Genomic DNA, 18,420 nt, shown 5'->3' on the forward strand with positions numbered 1-18,420 from the left:
AGCGCACAGTCTCTTTTTTTGCAGCCCGGAATACCACTCCAGTTCCTACCAGGACTGAGTTGTTGGGGGCTAGAAGAAATATAAAAATCCAGCCAGACTCTGGTCTGTTCCCTGCTACTCCTCCAACCCTCAGCACTCCCTTTTGCTCTCTCGCCCCTCACAGGCTGTCCAGCTCCCCACCTGCTTGGTGCCCAAGACAACCTCTTCTCTGGGTCTCCACACTTACCCTGGGGAAGGGTGTGGTATGGGCTGGGGCAGGAGATAGGATCTCCCTCTCCTGTCTCAGGGCCTGGGTCACTGTGGGCAGTGCTTCTTGTTTGGCAGAACTCTTTCCCCATGGTCCATGGTTGATGTCCTGGGCTCCTTGAGTGTCCCCCTGCCTTGTAGGGGAGGAGGAAGGGGCTTGTTCATCCTCACTGAGGCCTGACTCACACCTGCCACACTGTAGTGTGCAAGGTCAAGGACTTGAGAGATGACCCCTGTATACACTGGAGGCGAAAGTTTCATGATGTGAAATTAACCGGTTTAAAGTACACAATGCTAGGGGTTGGCACTGTAGTGTAGTACGTTAAGCCTCCACCTGTGGTGCCAGCATCACATATGGCCACAGGTTCAAGTTCCAGCTGCTCCACTTCAGATCCAGCTCCCTGCTAATGATCCTGGGAAAGCAGTGGAGGTTGACCCAAGTTCTTGGACCTCTGCACCCATATGGAAGACTCAGCAGAAGTTCCTGGTTCCTGGCTTTAGGCTGGCCCAACTCCAGCCACTGTAGCCATTTGGGGAATGAACCAGTGAATGGAAGATCTCTGTCTCTCCTTTTTTCTGTAACTCTACCTTTCAAATAAAGATAATAATAATAATAAAAATGCTCAATATTGGAGCAGTTAGAACACACATGGTTATGTATAGCCACTGCCTTGTCAGGCTCCCATACACTGTTCCTGCCACTCCAGGAAAGGATCTTAGCCCCTTCGCAGACACTCCCAGTCCTCTCCAGTCCCCAATCTCTTCCAACTGTCCTTCTGTCCTCTGTCCCCGTGGATGATCCAATCTGGAAGTTCTACATCAATGGACTGCTAGGATAGGCTTCTGGCGCAGTGGTCAAGATGCTTTATCCTTCCTCCATGACAAAGTGCCTGGATTGGAATCTGCGCTTCCAGCTTCAGCTTCCTGCTGATGTGCCGGGGAGGCAGCAGGTGCTGGCTCACATGGTAGGGCCCCCATTATCCATGTGGGAGGCTCTGCTGGACTAGCTGATTCCTGGCTTTAACCTAGCCCAGGTCAGTTGTTGCGGAAGTGTATCAGTGACTGGAAGATCTCTGTTTTTCTCCGTCACTCTGTTTTTCAAGTAAAAAAAGATTTCAAAACACTTTCTTCTGATTAAATCATTCAATGACTCGTAGATCATGCCGTGGCATCATTTTCTTCAAAGGTTCTTGATTTTTCATTTCTTCAGTTACACGTTAGTCATTTAATAGCATGTTATTTAACTCCTTGGTGTTGTTAATTTCTTTTTTCTCCCTGATGTTGATTTTGTTTTGTGGCTCTTCATTTAAGGGAATGTATAGTAGTTGTGTAATGGAGACTGTCATATCTAGTAATATGTCATTTAACTTCACGGCATCGTAAATTTCTATTTTACTTTCTATTGTTGAATTTGTGTTATGACTTTTCATTTAAGGGGATGTACAATAGCTGTGAAGTGGAGACTAACATCCAGATGTGAAGATGCAATGTAGTATGCATTTCTGCTTCCAGACAAAGATGGACTTACAATGAAACTGTTTACTATATCTTGACAATAGGATTCTGGACTCTCTGCCATTGTCCATGCCTGCAATGATGCACATATGACTGTGTATGAAGAACTATGTGTTAGTAATGATATAGAGGAACTAGGTGGGGGGAGGAAATTGGGGAGGGGATAAGGGAATATGGAACTGTGTAATCAAATGATAATAATAATAATAATAAAATGTAAAAAAATTAAAATATTTTTAAAAGTAAAAGGAAGCAGGACTTGAAGCCAGGCACTCCTGTAGCATCCCAAGCTACAACCTAACTGTTGTGCCAGCCACTCGCTCCAACCAAACCCTCCCTTTAGCTCTCAGACCACGCCTAGATGCAGAAATCTGTCTGAATTACAACAAGCTGAAACGTGGTTGGTTTGATTTCCCAGTTTGATTTCTCTGTCTCTGGGGTTTCGGTTTCCATCCCACTGCTATCTTTCTTCATGTAGGGACTTCTGGGAAATTTTGCTTCTCTCTGTACGCCTTGGCACCTCACTGATAAGGCACCTTGCAAGGGGAACCCTGGCTCCAGGGGGACACCCATGGCTATTTCTGAGCCTTTCAAGGTGGCATTTTAGTGGCTCCTGTCTCTGAATCTTCCCTCCCACATGGAGGTATCGCCTGCAGCCTCAAGTCCACCTGTTCCAGTGCCCATCTGTGCCCACTGCCCTGTGTGTATTCACAGCATAAGGACACGATGGACGCTTCTGCTCCGGGTGGAGGAGTTGCTTGGCAGGAAGAACTAAATGATAGGTCGGCAGTTTCCACCCAACTTTTTTTTTTTTTGATGGGGGGTGGGGCGGACCTTGAAAGAGAGAGCCTGGGAGGAAGGAAGAGAGGGAGGGGTTGGGCTGCTTGCCAGCCTGGGCAGGAGAGTGGGGGAGAGGGCAGATTGCCCTGGTCTCAGCAGCTGGGGTAGCAGCAGCAAACAATTCCTGGAAATTCACTCTTTCTCCTTTCCCACCCCAAGCTCGCTTTGTTCCTCCACCCTGAAAACTGCAGAGAAGACATTATGATCAGCAGCTCCAAAGGAAGGAAGGTGCCAGGGAGGGCAAAGATAAAGGCAGGCAGGTTCCAGGCGGCGGAGGTGGGGGGGGGGGGGCTGAAGGGTTGGTGCCTGGATCCTGGAGGGAGAGGTGAGGCCAGCTGTTCCAGTCCCAGTAGCACCCTGGCTTACCAGGGCAGGTGGACTGACAGGTCAGGGTGGAAGGGATTGAGAATAACTGCACAGCTGTCCCCAAAACTGGCTTCCAGAAAGTTCCTGAGTGAAGAAACCAGGTCTGGCCATGGAGGTGGCCCTGCCCTTCTGCAGGATCCCCAAGAAGAGCAGGGCACAGCCTTGGTCCCAGCTGCTGCTCCCTCAGGCTGCACAGGCTTTGTGACCAGGCCTGGCGATGCCATGTAGTGGCTTACGTGCCACTCTGGCCAAGCTACCTGACCCTGCTGAGTCTCGGTCTCTTGCCAGGCCAAGTGAGGCCTTCCTTCCTGGGGGCAGATGGTACCTCAAAGAACGTGCTTGGCAGGAGCAGGCCCGTTCTTCACTTCCTGGTGGAGAAGGCAAGCCAACATCCCTCCCACGCGAGTCACTCCGACAGGCTTCTCTCCACATCCACCAGCAGTATTAGCTCAACACCCACTTTCTCTTTTATTTAGTTTTGTGGAGCTGTGCTTTTATTTTTGTGACTTGTTTACTGACGTTGATTTTGCTTGAAAGTCAGAGAGCCAGAGCAAGAGCGAGCTCTTCCATCAGCTGGTTCACTTCCAACAGGGCTGCAATGCCTGGGGCTGGGCCAGGCCAAAGCCAGGAGCCTGGAGTTTCACCCAGGTCTCCCATGTGGGTGGCAGGGAGACAACCCAAGGAGTTAAGCCACTGTTGGCTGTCTCCCAAAGTGCCCATGACTCACACCAGCACACCCATATGGGATGTGGGTGTCGCCCCAAGAGATGTCTTTACAGCCAGGCCGAATGCCAGCTGTGGCATTGGACCTGAATTTCACGGACGAGTGAGGACCTGTATGCAGTGTAGCTGGCAGTGGAATGTCCAAAAGGTACCAAAACAATTAAATTAAAAAGTAAGATAAAAATGCCTGCTCCGTAGAGCTCCTCAGGGCCAGGAGGAGTACCTTCTGGGAAATGTGGAGGAGGGGGAGGGGCCTCCTTGGGGTGGGCGGATCTGGGGAGGGACCAAGGGGGTTCTCTAGGGGACCCTCTTTGCCTCCCACCGCATCCTCCCAGACCGGAAGGACATGCGTTCCCTTTCTTGTTTTCGCGAGTGGGGAGGATAGGGGCTTCTTTCCTGAGGAAACCTGGAAAGACTGGAAAGAGGCCAAGGGATCGGGGGTCCCCAGATAGCAGCGCCCTCTCCCACCCTCCAGCTCTCGGCCTCCTCCATGTCTCTGGGGTTCCTACCCTTCCCCAGCCTCTTCCTGTTTCCAGCTTGTTCTCTGGCTGCTAGTTTTGGCTGGGTCACTTAGCCAGTATTCAACCTCCTCCCGCCCCCCACTCCTCCCCGCCCCCATTGCAGGCCCACGGATTCCTGGGCACTGGGGTATAGGAGGACTCCCTGAAGCTGCATGGAGGCTTGTGTTGTTGGACGCTGTGCCAGGTGTGGGTCAGATGGAAGGTGCAGTCAGGAGTCCATCTGCATGGTCATCATTGCTGCCAGCTGCTGGAAACACACACACACACACACACACACACACACACACACACACACACACACACACACACACACACACACACACACACACACACGGTGAGACTCTGCCCCCAGGGCGCTCCAAGTCCACCCAAGCCGAGCTCTGGTGTTCAGCCCACTGAAGTGACGCCATTGAGGGCAGGAGTTTGATGCAAGTGGAGACGCCACTGGGGACACACATCCCTGATTGGATGCAGGGGTTCAAGGCCTACCTCCTCCGAATGTGACGGCACAAGGACTTGTGATTTGGCCACCTACGTGGTAGACCCAGATAAAGTTCCCAGCTTCTGGTTTTACCTATGCCCAGCCTGAGCTGGTGTGGGCACTTGGAATGTGAACCCAAGGACTGGAGACCTCTCTGTCTCTTTTCCTTTCCAAAAAATACAAATTGAAAAATATTAAAATATTTATTATATGTCTACAAAAAATGAACTTATTGGGTATTAATGAACTTATTGCCTGGCATGAGGCAGGCAATACCCAGATCCCCTGGGGAGAAAGAGCGAGAAAGTGCTATGCAGAGAAACTGAGAAAAAGCTCCAAAAAGCTAGTTGAGAACAGTTAGCTCAAAGTCAGCCTAACTGCAGGCATGAGATAGGAGATGGGATAGCTAAAGCTGGCACTTAAGAAATCCATGAGGGCTTGCATTGATCTGCCCTGGCTCCCATCCACCCAGGACCTCTGGCTCAAGTCTAACTAACCTCTAGCAATGGCTCCCCTGCCCCCTCCAAAATCCGCCTGTAAATGAATGCTGTCTCACAGGCCTGCTCCTGCTTTGCCACCCTGAAAGAGGCTTCTAACTGTAACTGCCTTAACTTTGAAGCTGAGTTCTTCTCCAAGACCCACATCCATTCTTGGGAAGTGCTCTGCACTCACTGGGATACCTCTTCGTGGCTTGGGCTGGCTGGCTCTGAAGCTCCACCTAGGGTGGCAAGGATAGGGCCTGGTATAGCAGAAGGAAAAAAAAGGTGACAAGGACGTCCAGTGATCCTGTGCCTCCAAGTCCCTTCAGACTTAGGCCCACGCCCCTGCCCCCTGGGCATTTTTCCCTGCAGGAATTCTGAGCAGGGACTAATTCTGGCAGCCTGTTGGGGGTGAGGGAAGTGGCCCACACGCCTTTCCTTTGCTATCTTAGGCATCCTGAGGAGCAGAGTTAGTGCTTCCCTCCTGCCTCCCAAACTTGCCACTCCTGCCAGAAAGAGCATGTGTGTGTGTGTGGGGGGGGGGGGTGTGTGTAGTGGGGAGGTTCCTGTCTCTGGCCTAGTAGGGGTGCTGCATGCTTGTAGAGTTAGGAACAGGTTGTGAAATTGACACTAATCCAAAGCCTTGTTGTTTCCCTCCTTGAAGGAGTCATGGTGGGGAATAATGAGCGTCTTCCTGGTACTAAAGAGAGTGGCCTCATGAGGACAGGCTGGCAAATCCATCGAGCCTGATCCAGCCCAGCCCTCAGACCCAGACTCCAGTGACACAGGCCCAGCAGCTCAGCTCCAGCCAATGATCCTGGCAGGAAACCTCCCGCCCTCCAGCCCAACTCCTGTGCACCTGCTGTGTGCATGCCATTTCCTTCCTCCCTGCCTGCAACTCTAGGACTTTCACTTCTAGGGGCCTTCAATCCCTTCTTCTTTTTTTTTTAATCACTTCAGTATTCTCTAATTTCCAATGTCCTGGGCACCAGCTCTACTCTGCACAGCATTCATCCTGGGAGGGGACTGCTTCCTCTCCCCTTTCTCCTTCCCTTGACCACTCCCAAAGAGAGAGCCTGTGACTTGGTTTCCTAAGGAGCCATTCTGGCTGCTGAGCCACGTGAGGAAGCACAGGTGTAGATGGGGCGTCTGGTCTAGTGTGTCACACCTGCAGGTGCAGCAGGCCAAGAAAACAAGCCTATAGCTGTACACGTTCCTCTTAGATAAGTTAGATAAGAGAGCTTTCATTGCATGTCTGGGCACCTGCAGGGGTACCTGCCTCAGCAGAGAGGAATGGGCAGGGGATGCAACTATTGCTGAGTAGTCTTTTTGTTGTTGTTATTGTTGCTTTTAGAAACAGTCAATGAGGAAAGGCATGAGGCAGGATAAAGAAAAGTTTCAGGAAGAGGGAGATGGGACGAAGGTGAGGACTCAACACCAGAGAATCGGCTGCCCAGGCGGCTGGCAAAGCCTTGTGCTTGGTAGCTCCAGACGTTGCTCTGAAGATCAGTTGCCTGTGTGTCCCCTGAAAAGCCATGTGGGGCTGCCTGGTGGTCCTCGTGGGCCTGTTCTTCCTGGTGCGCTGGTACCGCGAGAGGCAGGTGGTGAGCCAGCTGACAGACAAGTATGTCTTCATCACGGGCTGCGACTCGGGCTTCGGGAACCTGCTGGCCAGGCAGCTGGACATGAGGGGCCTGAGGGTGCTGGCCGCATGTCTGACAAAGAAGGGGGCCAAGCAACTGAGGCGGCAGACATCGGACAGGGTGGAGACGGTGATCCTGGATGTCACACAGACGGAGAGCATCACTGAGGCTGCCCAGTGGGTGAAGGAGCACGTGGAGGACAGAGGTACCACCTGGCACCTGATCATGCCCGCCTCTTCCTTCTGTGTGCCTGGGGTCTCTTCCTGTCTGCTCCTCTGCCAGATGCCCCAAGGGTTTTCAGGACTTGAGGTCATGTTGGCTTTCTTCCCTCTCCCATCCTGCCAGCCTGTGCTCCTACTCTTTCCTGTTCCCACTCACCCCCTTGGCCCTCGAGTCTTCTATCCTGATGAGAATTGGCCCAACTCAGTCTCTCTGTATTCCGGGCCTGCTTTCTAAACACAAGTTCTTCTTTGCTCCACATGGAGGCCCTGGGCTGCAGATGGACAGACTTTCTAGAGGGAAGTGGACCCCTGAGCTGTGGGTTGGAGGTGGTGGTCTGGGGCTGTGCTAGAGCCAGACTAGCTCTTGAGCCCTTGAACTTGTTCTTACTGGAGACCAACAGCATCCATCCTTCCAACAGCATGATCCTTCCTTTTTCACAGGAGATCAGGAGGTTGAAGACTGGCTCAGGCAGGTCAGAAGCCAGGAACAGACCACTTTCCAGCCAGGGAAAAGCATACTAGCCTGTGTATTCCATTATGGAAGGACACAAGAACAATGATTTTTTGAAAATTTTAAATAGAAATAGAGAGGGATCATTGTGTCCAATACTGGGAAATTGGAAGGTAAAACCAAAATTCACTGAACATTACCACCCAGACATGGGTATTGCTGACATTCTGATGTCTGTGGATTAAATTTAACACAACATTGGTATGATATTTTCTCTTTAAGAAGATGAACTCTCTTTTTATAAAAACGATGTATTTATTCACTCGAAGGTTAGAATTACAGAGAGAGGGAGAGAAACCAAGAAGGGGAGAGATCTTCTACCTGCTGGTTCAGTCCTGAGATGGCTGTGACGGATGGCTGTGCTTCACGGATTTCATCAAGCTAACGAAACACACACACACAGAGAGTGCCCCACAAGACACCTGATACAGGAACAGAAAGAAGAAGGTGGCTCAGCACGAATGGGAAGATTGGGCCAGACTAAAGACAGGAGCTTCATCCACCTCTCCCACAGGGATGGCAGAAGCCCAAACACTTGGCAGGCAGTTGTTACCCATTATGCCACAACACCAGCCCAGAGATGAATGCTGTTACAACATGACAGAAATTTGTTTTCCATGTTATATTCCTTGAGTTTTTTGTTACTTCAATTGACATGCTGTGCTTGGGAACTATTTCCTACATTTTATTGTCATAAATTCTGCAGTTTTCTATTTTGCAGAATTTTTATCTCTGTGTACTTCATTGATTGATTCATTGTTATTATTTTAGTGAGTTATTTATTTGAAAGGCAGAGTCGCAAGAAGATCGAGAGAGATAGAGGGAGAAAGAGAGCTTCCATTGCTACCTCATTCTTCAGATGACGAGAACAGCTGGAGTTAGGTCAGGCCAAACCCAGGAGCTTGTACCAGGTCTCCCATGTAGGTGCAGGTGCCCAAGAACATGGCCATCCTCTATGGCTTTCCCAGGCACGTTACCTGGGAACTGGATCAGAAGCAGCACATCCGGGAATCAAATCTGGAGCCAAATGAGGTGTTGGCACTGCAAGTGGCTGCTTAAAGCATTATGCCGCAATGCCTGCCTCAAAGCAAGCATTTCAAGTCTTTCGTTCCCAGTGAAAATATCTAGACAGACATTACTTTTACCTTTTTTTCTTTTGTCATTTTCTCTTCCCATTCGTGCTGAGCCACCTTCTTCTTTCTGTTCCTGTATCAGGTGGCTTGTGGGGCACTCTCTGTGTGTGTGTGTTTCGTTAGCTTGATGAAATCCGTGAAGCAGGCTACTTTATCATGAAAAGAGACTGCAGTGGGCTCATGGTTTACATGGGTAAGGTCGCGGGAACCCAGTGGTATATGCTCACGAGTAGAACCCTGGGTGGTCCAGGACACCCCATAGCAGGAGTCAGAGAGCACAGGAGGTTTTGGGGACATTCGGGCATTCCCAAACCACAGCAAGTACCAACTGTGTTGAGGGATATTGAAAGCTCACAGAGATTGGATTTGAAAGGTAATAGACTTTTTCCACAAACTATTTTCTAAAAACCAATTTAAAAATTTTTGAAATGCAGAGTTACAAAGAGAGAGACACAGAGAGATCATCCATCCATTGGTTCACTCCATCATGGCTATAGCAGCTGGAGCTGGGCCAGTCTGAAGCCAGGAGCTTGGAACTTCTTCTATATCTCTTACATGTGCTTAGGAGCCCAGGACTTGATCTGTTCTCTACTACTTTCCTAGGAGCATTGGCAGGAAGTTGTATGGGAAGTGGAGCAGCCAGGAGTCTAACCAGTGACCAAATGTGATGCCAGTATAGCAGGCAGTGTTTTAATTTAGTATGCACACCAGACTCCACAGGTTTTCAAAGGCTCCTATATGGTGTCTAAAAAGGTCTGAAAACAGAAGAAATGCCTTCAGTGACTGCTAGGGTACCATTCCATGTGAACACTCAGAACTCAGCTCCACACCTCCAGATACTACAGGGGGCATGTGGGGGTAGGGTGGAGAGTGAGGCTTCTCCAACATCACTTCCTGCCGTTGTGTAACATGGGGCAGCAGCCCATTGTCCACTGTGCACCCAGCTGCACCAGGAAGAGAAGGAGGAAGAAGGCTGCTGTTGCGTGCCAGCGGCTTCCAGGACAGGCAGCCCCAAAGCCCGACTAATACCATAGGTCATCTGTCCTACCCTACTCCTCCAGGTGACACCTGTCACAGTGTTGCCCATCTAGTGGGCATGAATTGGAACCCCAGCCAGGTGGGCACTACACAGGCTCCTCCTAGAGTTGCTCTTTCCCTGCCATTGTCCCCAGGGCTCTGGGGCCTGGTGAACAATGCCGGCGTCTTTGGGTACTCAGTTCCCAATGAGTGGCTGACCAAACAGGACTTTGTGGATGTGCTCAACGTGAACCTGCTGGGGATGATCGAGGTGACTCTGAGCCTGCTGCCCTTGGTGAGGAAGGCCCGGGGCCGCGTGGTCAACGTCTCCAGTGTCATGGGCCGCTTGTCCATGATGGGTGGTGGCTACTGCATCTCCAAGTATGGTGTGGAGGCCTTCTCAGACTCACTCAGGTAAAGAGCTGGGACAGGGCCTCTCCTTTGGTACTCCTGCCCCCAGGACATATTGGCTGGCCCTTCCCCAAACACACCACGATGGCACCTGCTGGGGATCCCTCAGCCTTGGGCTCTGTGATCACCCTGCCCTGCCTTTCTGAGTCTTAGCCAACCATTCCCTGGGAACTACTTGTCCAAGTGCTAAACAGCAGGGGGGTGGGGCCCCAGCCTAAGCATTAAGGGAACCTGTTTGCCACTGGAGGCGGTGTGGTCAGGGAGTGCCCAGGAAGGGTGAAGCTGGGCACTCAGAGATTCCTGCGGGGCTGTGGGTCCCAGGGGACTGGGTTCTAAATATGGCTTCCACTGCCCTTGGCATTGAGGTCATTAGGGGAAGCACAGCCCTGGCAACATGGGGTGGGGGAGCTCACGCTTCACACACACAGAAGGAGCACAGAACGGGCAGCTTCTCCGTGGGCAACCAGCCAGCTCATACTCTCTTGTAGCGGCATGAGGACCAGTCTTCTCTCCAGAAGCTTCCATACAGAACGCTGGGGCCACTTACTTATACACCAAAGCAGGTGCTAGGGACACAGTGTGACACAGGAAAGACATTTCCACACAAGGAGAGAAGCCTGTCAGGTCACATGTCCAGGTCATGTGTGTGTTTTTCTGGTAGGGAAGCATCCTGGACCCAAGACCTGTTCTGATGTGGCTGAGCAGAGTCAAAGAGTGCAGAGCAGGAACTGTGCTTCCCAACAGGGCCTGCTTGGGCTCAAGTCCACAGACCCGCTCTGTCACCGAGACCCCTTGGCTGAGATCTTTAGGCATTGTGGCATACCTGGGTGAGGGCAGAATGAACACTGGAAGCCCAGTGAGGAAGCTGAGAAGTAGCCCAGGATGAGGAATCTCAGAGAGAGAGAGAGAGAGAGAGAGAGAGAGAGAGATTTCTTTGTTTGACTGCTTGTTCCCCAGTGTCCACAGGCAAAGAATGCATTCCAGATCTTTCTGTGTGTGCAGGGACACACACACACTAGGGTCATCCTTGTCTTCTTTCTGAGCCACATTAGCAGGAAGCTAGATCAGAAGTAGAGCAGCCAGAGATCACACAGCCCATCAGAGATGCTGAACTAGACAGTGGCATTGTCTGTGAAACACCAGCACCTGCTTCTTTGCTTACAGGAGGGAGCTCTCGCCATTTGACGTGAAGGTGGCCATGATTGAACCTGGTTTCTTCCAGACCAACTTAGTGGACAAAGAGAGACTTGCATGTTCTATAGAGGAAGCATGGGACCATGCCAGGCCTGAGGTCAAGGAGCTCTATGGCTTGGAGTTTTTGGAAGCCTGTGAGTGAGCTGTGCCCAGAGGGAGGGGTGAAGGAGACTCAGTGGGCATCATGGGTCCATCTTTTATGTCTCCAACCTTGGCAGAGACCGTAGGGAAATCCTTCATGCCCTGCACATTGTGGTGTTTAGCTCCAGGCTCCACGGTCATGGGTGGTCACATGGTTCACCACAGAAGTATACATGAATTCTTTCTCTTTCTGGACAGACCAGAAACTACCAGAAGACTTCAGGCCGCCAGTTAGGCAGGACCTGTCCTTGGTGACTGACTGCATGGAGCACGCACTGACTGCACGCCACCCCCGCACCCGCTACTCCCCTGGCTGGGACGCCAAGTTCTTCTACCTCCCTCTGAGCTACTTGCCCACCTGCCTGGTGGATGCCCTGGTCTCCTGGTTGGGCCCGAAGCCAGCCAAGGCCCTGTGAGGACACTACTGCCCTGCCTACATGCCCAAAGTTGGGAATACTAAGAGGGAGGGTGACTACCACTGGAATGGGTAGGGTTCAATCTCAGCTGTCCCCAGGCCTGTTGCTGCTCCAGCCTCTCCCCAGCTCTCACCTAGTGCCATGTAGCCTGGGAACAGCTCTCAGGACTCACAGCTTCATGGTTCAGGACGCATCTGCACAGAGTGGGGGAGTGGCAGGTGCACAGAGCCTGCATCTGCTCTGCCTCCCTGGGTGGTGTGTCTGTACATTGTGCACTTTTCACGGGTGGCATGGCCTGGGCAGAGGAGGCATCATCCTCTGAAGACAGCTGTGCACTGTTTGAGGGTGGGATGGCCATCCGCGACCCTGTCCATGAGGCCTGGGGAGTAGACTCATAGGCGTGGGGGTGTTGGGTATTGGCATATTCATAGGACCCCATGATAAGACTCAGAAACTGATTTCCCAGTTTTTGAATACTTGGTTTCCTTGAAGTATGTTGTTTGAGAATAAACATTGTCATGTGCACACTCTCCCACTGACTCAAAGTTGGCGTTGCAACCATGGTGTGCACAACTATGAGAGGAACTGTCTAGTGCATTCTTGGAGGACAGGGATGAGAGGCCTGATGTGGAATTGAAAGGGGTGTTTGTGTCTCCTGGAAAACTGTGCCTACCTGATTCACAAGGAAGGGGCACCTGCTTCCCTTCCAGAGTGAACCATGAGCGTGGGCCTCAATATAAGACAGGACAGACAAGCAAGAATGGGTGTGAAAGGGAGAGATGGAGCCAAAGCCCTGTTCTGTAGCCCTTGATGCATCCTGCGACCCAGTGATCAGTGTCAGTCCTCGAGGAGCTGCTGGCCTTGCTTGGGCCCAGATAGCAGGAAGTGCTGTGTGATCCTGGGTAGGATTCCTTTGGAGAGGGGCAGTCCCTCCCCAGGGGCTTGGGATTTCTTCCTCAGTATTCAAATGCTGGCTGGGGGAGTCTGTAGGGTACCCTGAGTTGAAGGACTATCTGGGTTTCTTGTGAACATGAAATTAAGGCTTGGGCTGAGGCCCCTAGATGTTCCCACGCAGACTAAACCTGAAAGAGTGGCAGAGATGGGGGTACAGATTTCAGTTCTGTTTCAAGGGTTCCCAATACTTGCCCTGCTTCCACTTCCTTCCCAGGAGATCCCCACACTGACCCCTGTGGTTGGCCCCATAGCTCTCAGACCCCACAAGTGGTGTGTGGGGACTAGAAAGCAAGAAATACCCGCCCCGTCCACTACCGTTGATCCAACACTTGGAGGACCAAGAGTATAGCTCAGTACTGCATGATCCATGCCCCCCAGGGTGGCCAGCCTGGAAAGAGAATGAGGAAAGGTACCTGCTGGAATCCCTGGGATCCTGAGAGCAGCATCAAGTACCTGCGCGAGTCTGAGAAGGCTTGCACACAATACCTGGAGATGCTGTAGCCCCCACCAAACAGTGGCACATAATCTAAGACACTGGAGATGTTGACCATGCAGCCCCAGGTCGTCCTCTCTAAAGGCAGCAGGCTCAGAGTCACCTCAATCATCCCTCGCAGGTTCATGGTGAGCACCTTCACAAAGTCTTATTTGTGAGCCACTCATTGGGTGCCAAGCACAGGGACATCCCAGCATTGTTTGCCAGGCCCCAGAGACCTGGAGCCAGTAGAAAAGGAGAGAGCAGCTCTAGGATGAATCAGGGAGTGCTCCCCTATTGAGATTCAATGTCATATTGAAATTGAATGCACAGATGGAGTATTTAACAATGTACGGAGAGAATAGGAGAAGGGGCAAAGGAAGACGCTATGGCTGCAGGTGGCAGTGTCTGCCTGGTATTCAGCCTCTGCTTTCTCTGTCCCATGGTCTGGGCCTAGCAGGTTCAATCCATCCTCAGGAAGGGCAGGCACAAGGTTTGTGAAAATGGAGAGCTCAGCAGGTGTGTCTTGGAAGGAAAGAGGAGAGGAATGAGGTGAGGAGAGAAGACGAAAATAAGACAGAAAAGGACGTGAAGGAGGGTGGGGGAATGAGAAGGAAGAACATGCTGATGAGTATCTGTGCACAGGCTGGAGAGACTCATGAGAGCCTGAGACAGAGGGACATGAGGGACAGGCTTGCCTTGGCCACAGGGCCCGACTGCACCAGCCCATGCAGTGTCTGCCCAGGACAGCGTGTGCAGTCTCTGCTTGGGAATCTTGCGCTGGCCAGGAAGGGAACCCAGATCACCAAGCAGAGGGCATGGGGCCTCTTCCCACATCCTGGTGCCCTGACTCCACCTGCAGATGCCTAAGTGTCACCCTCTTCTCCCATGCTCTCCCCAAAACACCACCCCTGCTCTAACCTCATAAGTTCCCAGACATTCAGAGTCTGAGAAGATTGGCTGGGAGGTCGGGGTGAGTGAACCAGCCTCGAACTGGGAAGGAGTCAGACAGACTGACCTTCACCCTCAGCTCAGCAGGGCAGGATTTGATGGTGTGGTCATGAAGGTAGGAAAAGCTTGAATCTGGATTTCCTGGATAGAAATTAAGCCTGCAGCTCTGCTCTGCCCCTGCTTACCTCTCCATGGCATTAGAGAAAGGACCTGCTTGAACATCTTGTATTAACTTAGGAGCAGAGGAGGAATTTTTGTTACAGCAGTCGTTTGCTTACGTCCATCGATCCAGGAAAAGCAAGAAACACATTTCAACAGCTCACAGTGCCACACTGGGTAAATACACGATTCTCTCAACACCAGAATACAAGGACAGTGAGCATCTAGTGTTGAAAGAAATCAGTAAGGGAAATATTCACTGTGATACAGTTCATCCACTTTGTGCAATAGCAGCATACCATACATGTAAGAATCAAGGCCTGGTGCTCCACTTCCCACCAGCTCCTGGGTTTTCATTGGCCAGAGCAGATCCATGGCTTAGCAGCCATAAAGAGTGACTCAGCAAGTTAAAGAACTCTCTCTCCCTGTTTGTGTTTGTGCTTTGTGTATTTCTGTTTCAGTTGCTTCTGTAACAGTCTGAATTGATAAAAACTCAAAAGGAAAGAAAACGCTACCTCAAAGTGCACACGTCATGGACTCTGCAGGGTGGGATCAGGATGAACGTCCATGCTCCTGTCCTCTCACCTGTGTTTTGCATTTCCAATCAGGAAGACAGAAACCAGGGATCTCTATTCTTACATAATGAGAGGCCTAACAGAGCAGAGGGCAGAGGAACCACCTTGGGCACTTGGATCCAAAGACCCTGCAAATTTCTCAATCTTAATCTCTCCCCAATCAGGAACAGGTGCTCTTACAGCCTGGGGGAGGCACACACAGAAGGAACTAGTAAGAAAAGCAGAGACCCTGAGCCTGGCCCAGTCTTGCCCTGCCCTAAGTATGGCCCAGCCACTCCTGGATCTGGCACTACATCCAGCCATGGCACTACACTTAGCCTTACAGTGAGGCTTGAGGCTCAACTCAGGCACCAGGCACTGCTGGCTTTGGCACACAGAAGGAAGAGGCAGGCATGAGCAAGTGTAGGTGGTACCTCTATCCTCCACGCGCTCCTTCACCCACTGGGCAGCTGCAGCAATGATCCTGGATGCTCTGTGTGACATCCAGAATCACCATCTCCACCCTGTCCAATGTCTGATGTTTTAGTTGCTCAGCCCCCTTCTCCGTCAGACATGTGGCCAGCACCCTCAGGCCCCTCATGTCCAGCTGCCTGGCCAGCAGGTTCCCGAAGCCCGAGTCGCAGCCCGTGATGAAGACATACTTGTCCTGCATCTGGCTCACCACCTGCCTCTCCAGGAAGAACAGGTCCACGAGGACCTCAGGCAGCCTCAAATGGCTTTTCAGGTGACACACAGGCAGGCTGGGGTGACACAAGAGTGTGGACCTGCTGTAACAGAGCAGTGAAGAAGTATAGATCTGATCTGCTGCTAGCTAAGGTTCAACTGCCTAGGCTCTGGTTAGAACTTGACCACTGTACTGCTATAACCTTTTTTATCTTGACTCCACCTCTCTGTTCTTTGAATTGCTTTGCAAGTAATCAATGTTCTGTGTTGGTTTATTGTAATTGGGTCAGAGTTAGCCTTCCTTTTCTTCCATTTCCCAGGAGCTTTCATTTTACCTGTGTGTGTATCTGCTGTTTCCTTCAGAACCCATGTCCAGCTCAGCTGCATTTCCCTTCCCCACTGAATCCTCTCTGCCTCCCTGTGCACACACAACCACCCACCCAGGTGCACAGAAGGAACTCCCCAGGGTCCCAAAGATGGAGGAGGGGTCAGCACAGGGTAGGCATGTCCCCATCCCTGGGCACTGCTGCCATTGCCCAGCCCTGCTATGCCAGGGCTGACCTGCCAACTCACACACCCGGAGTCAGGCTCCCAGGGGTAGTCATCTGACTGTGGGAACATTCAGGTAAATGAGGACCTTGAGGAGGCCTCACTCTGCACAGAGTCAGCTGACCCTGTTAAGGAAAGGATTGGTGCTAACCAGAAATTGGATTGACCCGGGATCCTGGGTGCTGGGCAAGACTGGGCCAGTCTCAAGGTCTCTATCTTTCTTACTAGCTCCTTCCTTTGTATGCCTCCTCCAGGCTGTAAGAGCACCTGTTCCTGATTGGGGAGAGCCTGAGGCTGGAAAATTTGCAGGGTCTTTGGATCCAAGTGCCCGAGGTGGTTCCTCTGCCCTCTGCTTTATTAAGCTGTCTCTCCTTGGACAAGAATAGAGCTCCCTGGTTTCTTTCTTCCAGATTGGAAATGCAAAACACAGGTGAGAGGACAGGAGAATGGACGTTCACTCTGATCCCACCTTGCAGAGTCCATAACTCCCTCCCTTGTGCACCTTGAGGTCAGTGTTTTCTTTTTGACTCTTACTTATTTAAGTATTGAAAAGTAGAATCACAGATAGAGGCAGAGAGATAGACGGAGAGCTCTTCAACTCCCTGTAATATTCTCCCTACTTCTGTAACACCTGTGGCCTACTTTTGGTCCACGCCTGAGGCCAGAGCCTGGTTCTCCTTCAACAACTCCCAAGCGGGAGGCTAGCATCTGGCACTTGGGCTATCCTCTGCTGCTTTCCCAGGTGAACCAATAGGGATTAAGATGGGGAAGTACAGCGGCCAGGCTTTCCACCTTTGCCCTTATCGAATGTTGGCACAGTCCTTATGGATTAACTTGCTATGCCACAGTGTTGAGATGTTCAAGATCCAGTCTCTTTCAAATCTGGATATACAATGTCTGTGCATTCCAGTGTTGAGAGCATCATTTACTATTTATTGTTTTTTGTTTTAATTTTATTTTCGATGACGTTTGCATTATTGAGGGGATGCATGCCCTTGTGGACCACCAATTAGGGTGGGAAGGATCAACTAATAGGCGAAAGTGGATGAGACAACTGTTTTGATTTTTTTTCTTCTTCCTGTATATTGGGGAGGAAGAGAATGGGAAAGGGCAGCTCCCAGTAGTTCAATAGCATCAGTACCTGGGGATTGAGGATGGCCACCTGATGGCATCGCAGGGTCTCCAATGTGGAGCATATTCCAAGGGGACTGCTGAAGTAGTTTTGATAGTTCTGGGATGCTGTTGATTTTATTGCTCTGAGGTTCAGGAAGTCCTTCTAAGTTCCATTGACTGACATAGTCCACCTAGAGTCTCCATTTGCCCAGATACTGGGTGTCCAAGCTGGGATTTGTTCAATTTGTTTTGCTCTTCACCTTCTGCCATGGTACCAGAGGTCCTCTGCAGAGTCCGGTGGACTGCCATATCCCCCATGTGCATTTGGGCTGGGCATGCCACCCACTGCACAGGTTTCAACAACTGAGGAGACACAGTTCTGACACATGCACTCCATGATCAGACCACAGATCCTATGATTTTCCCCGTGGTTGAAGTTCTGATTCCAGTGGTCCAGTTGGTGTCCCCCCTCAAAAAAAACCTCAGCAGAGATAAGTGCAAACCTGACTCCTGTGTGTCTGCTAGCCAGTACAAGGTTCAGCTCAGTGTGTCACCAACACCATCCCACACACACGTTGATGTTTGGAGTTGCTCAGTCAGTTCTTTCTCCAGCCTCATCTTATACTCAAACCTATAGATGCTGAGACCCAGCCTGGCCCTGCTCACCACACACTTGGTTCTCATGCATATCAGTAGAAACTGTAGCCTAGTTGGGGCAAACACCAGAAACCCCTACCAGGCCAGCCCCCAACCCAGTTACATGCATGCTGATATGTGCAACAGACTTGTCGAGTCTGTCCCAATCTCATTTGGCTTTTGTACATATCAATGGCTGTTGGAGCCTAGCTCAGTTTGACCAACCTTGCTATGCAGCCTACACTCATGCCAGCGGGTGCCACAGCCTGTCCACCAAGGCCTGCCCCCGACCCTGGTTCTCATGCTCACTGGTGGGAACTACAACCCATCAGAGGGGTGCCCAAAGTTTCCCCACTACACCCACTCCTATGCCTGGATCTTGCACTTTGTAGATGGTTCTGAAGTCTAGCCTGACAGGACTTGACCCTAGTACTAGTACCTGGATAGGAGAAGGGAAGGAAGTAGGGAGGAGGTGAGAGAGAAACCCAAG

At 51.2% G+C, this 18,420-nt stretch overlaps 1 protein-coding gene and 1 pseudogene across 1 annotated transcript; one reads left to right on the forward strand and one right to left on the reverse strand.

Annotated features, from left to right (window-relative positions):
- The first annotated feature begins 3,737 nt into the window (after positions 1-3,737).
- On the forward strand, positions 3,738-11,863 carry LOC121158542 (retinol dehydrogenase 16-like). The gene is made up of 5 exons (XM_040983309.1): positions 3,738-3,838; positions 6,526-7,019; positions 9,852-10,110; positions 11,272-11,435; positions 11,641-11,863. Exons 2-5 carry the CDS (start codon positions 6,707-6,709, stop codon positions 11,856-11,858), a joined length of 954 nt encoding a protein of 317 aa, XP_040839243.1. The 5' UTR covers positions 3,738-3,838; positions 6,526-6,706; the 3' UTR covers positions 11,859-11,863.
- A 1,052-nt stretch (positions 11,864-12,915) lies between these two features.
- LOC121155149 lies at positions 12,916-16,664 on the reverse strand (annotated as a pseudogene).
- Positions 16,665-18,420: the final 1,756 nt, after the last annotated feature.

This window comes from Ochotona curzoniae, unplaced genomic scaffold (assembly GCF_017591425.1).
Source record: "Ochotona curzoniae isolate NIBS_2020 unplaced genomic scaffold, NIBS_Ocur_1.0 contig_1014, whole genome shotgun sequence".
In the NCBI taxonomy this organism is placed as follows: Eukaryota; Metazoa; Chordata; class Mammalia; order Lagomorpha; family Ochotonidae; genus Ochotona; species Ochotona curzoniae.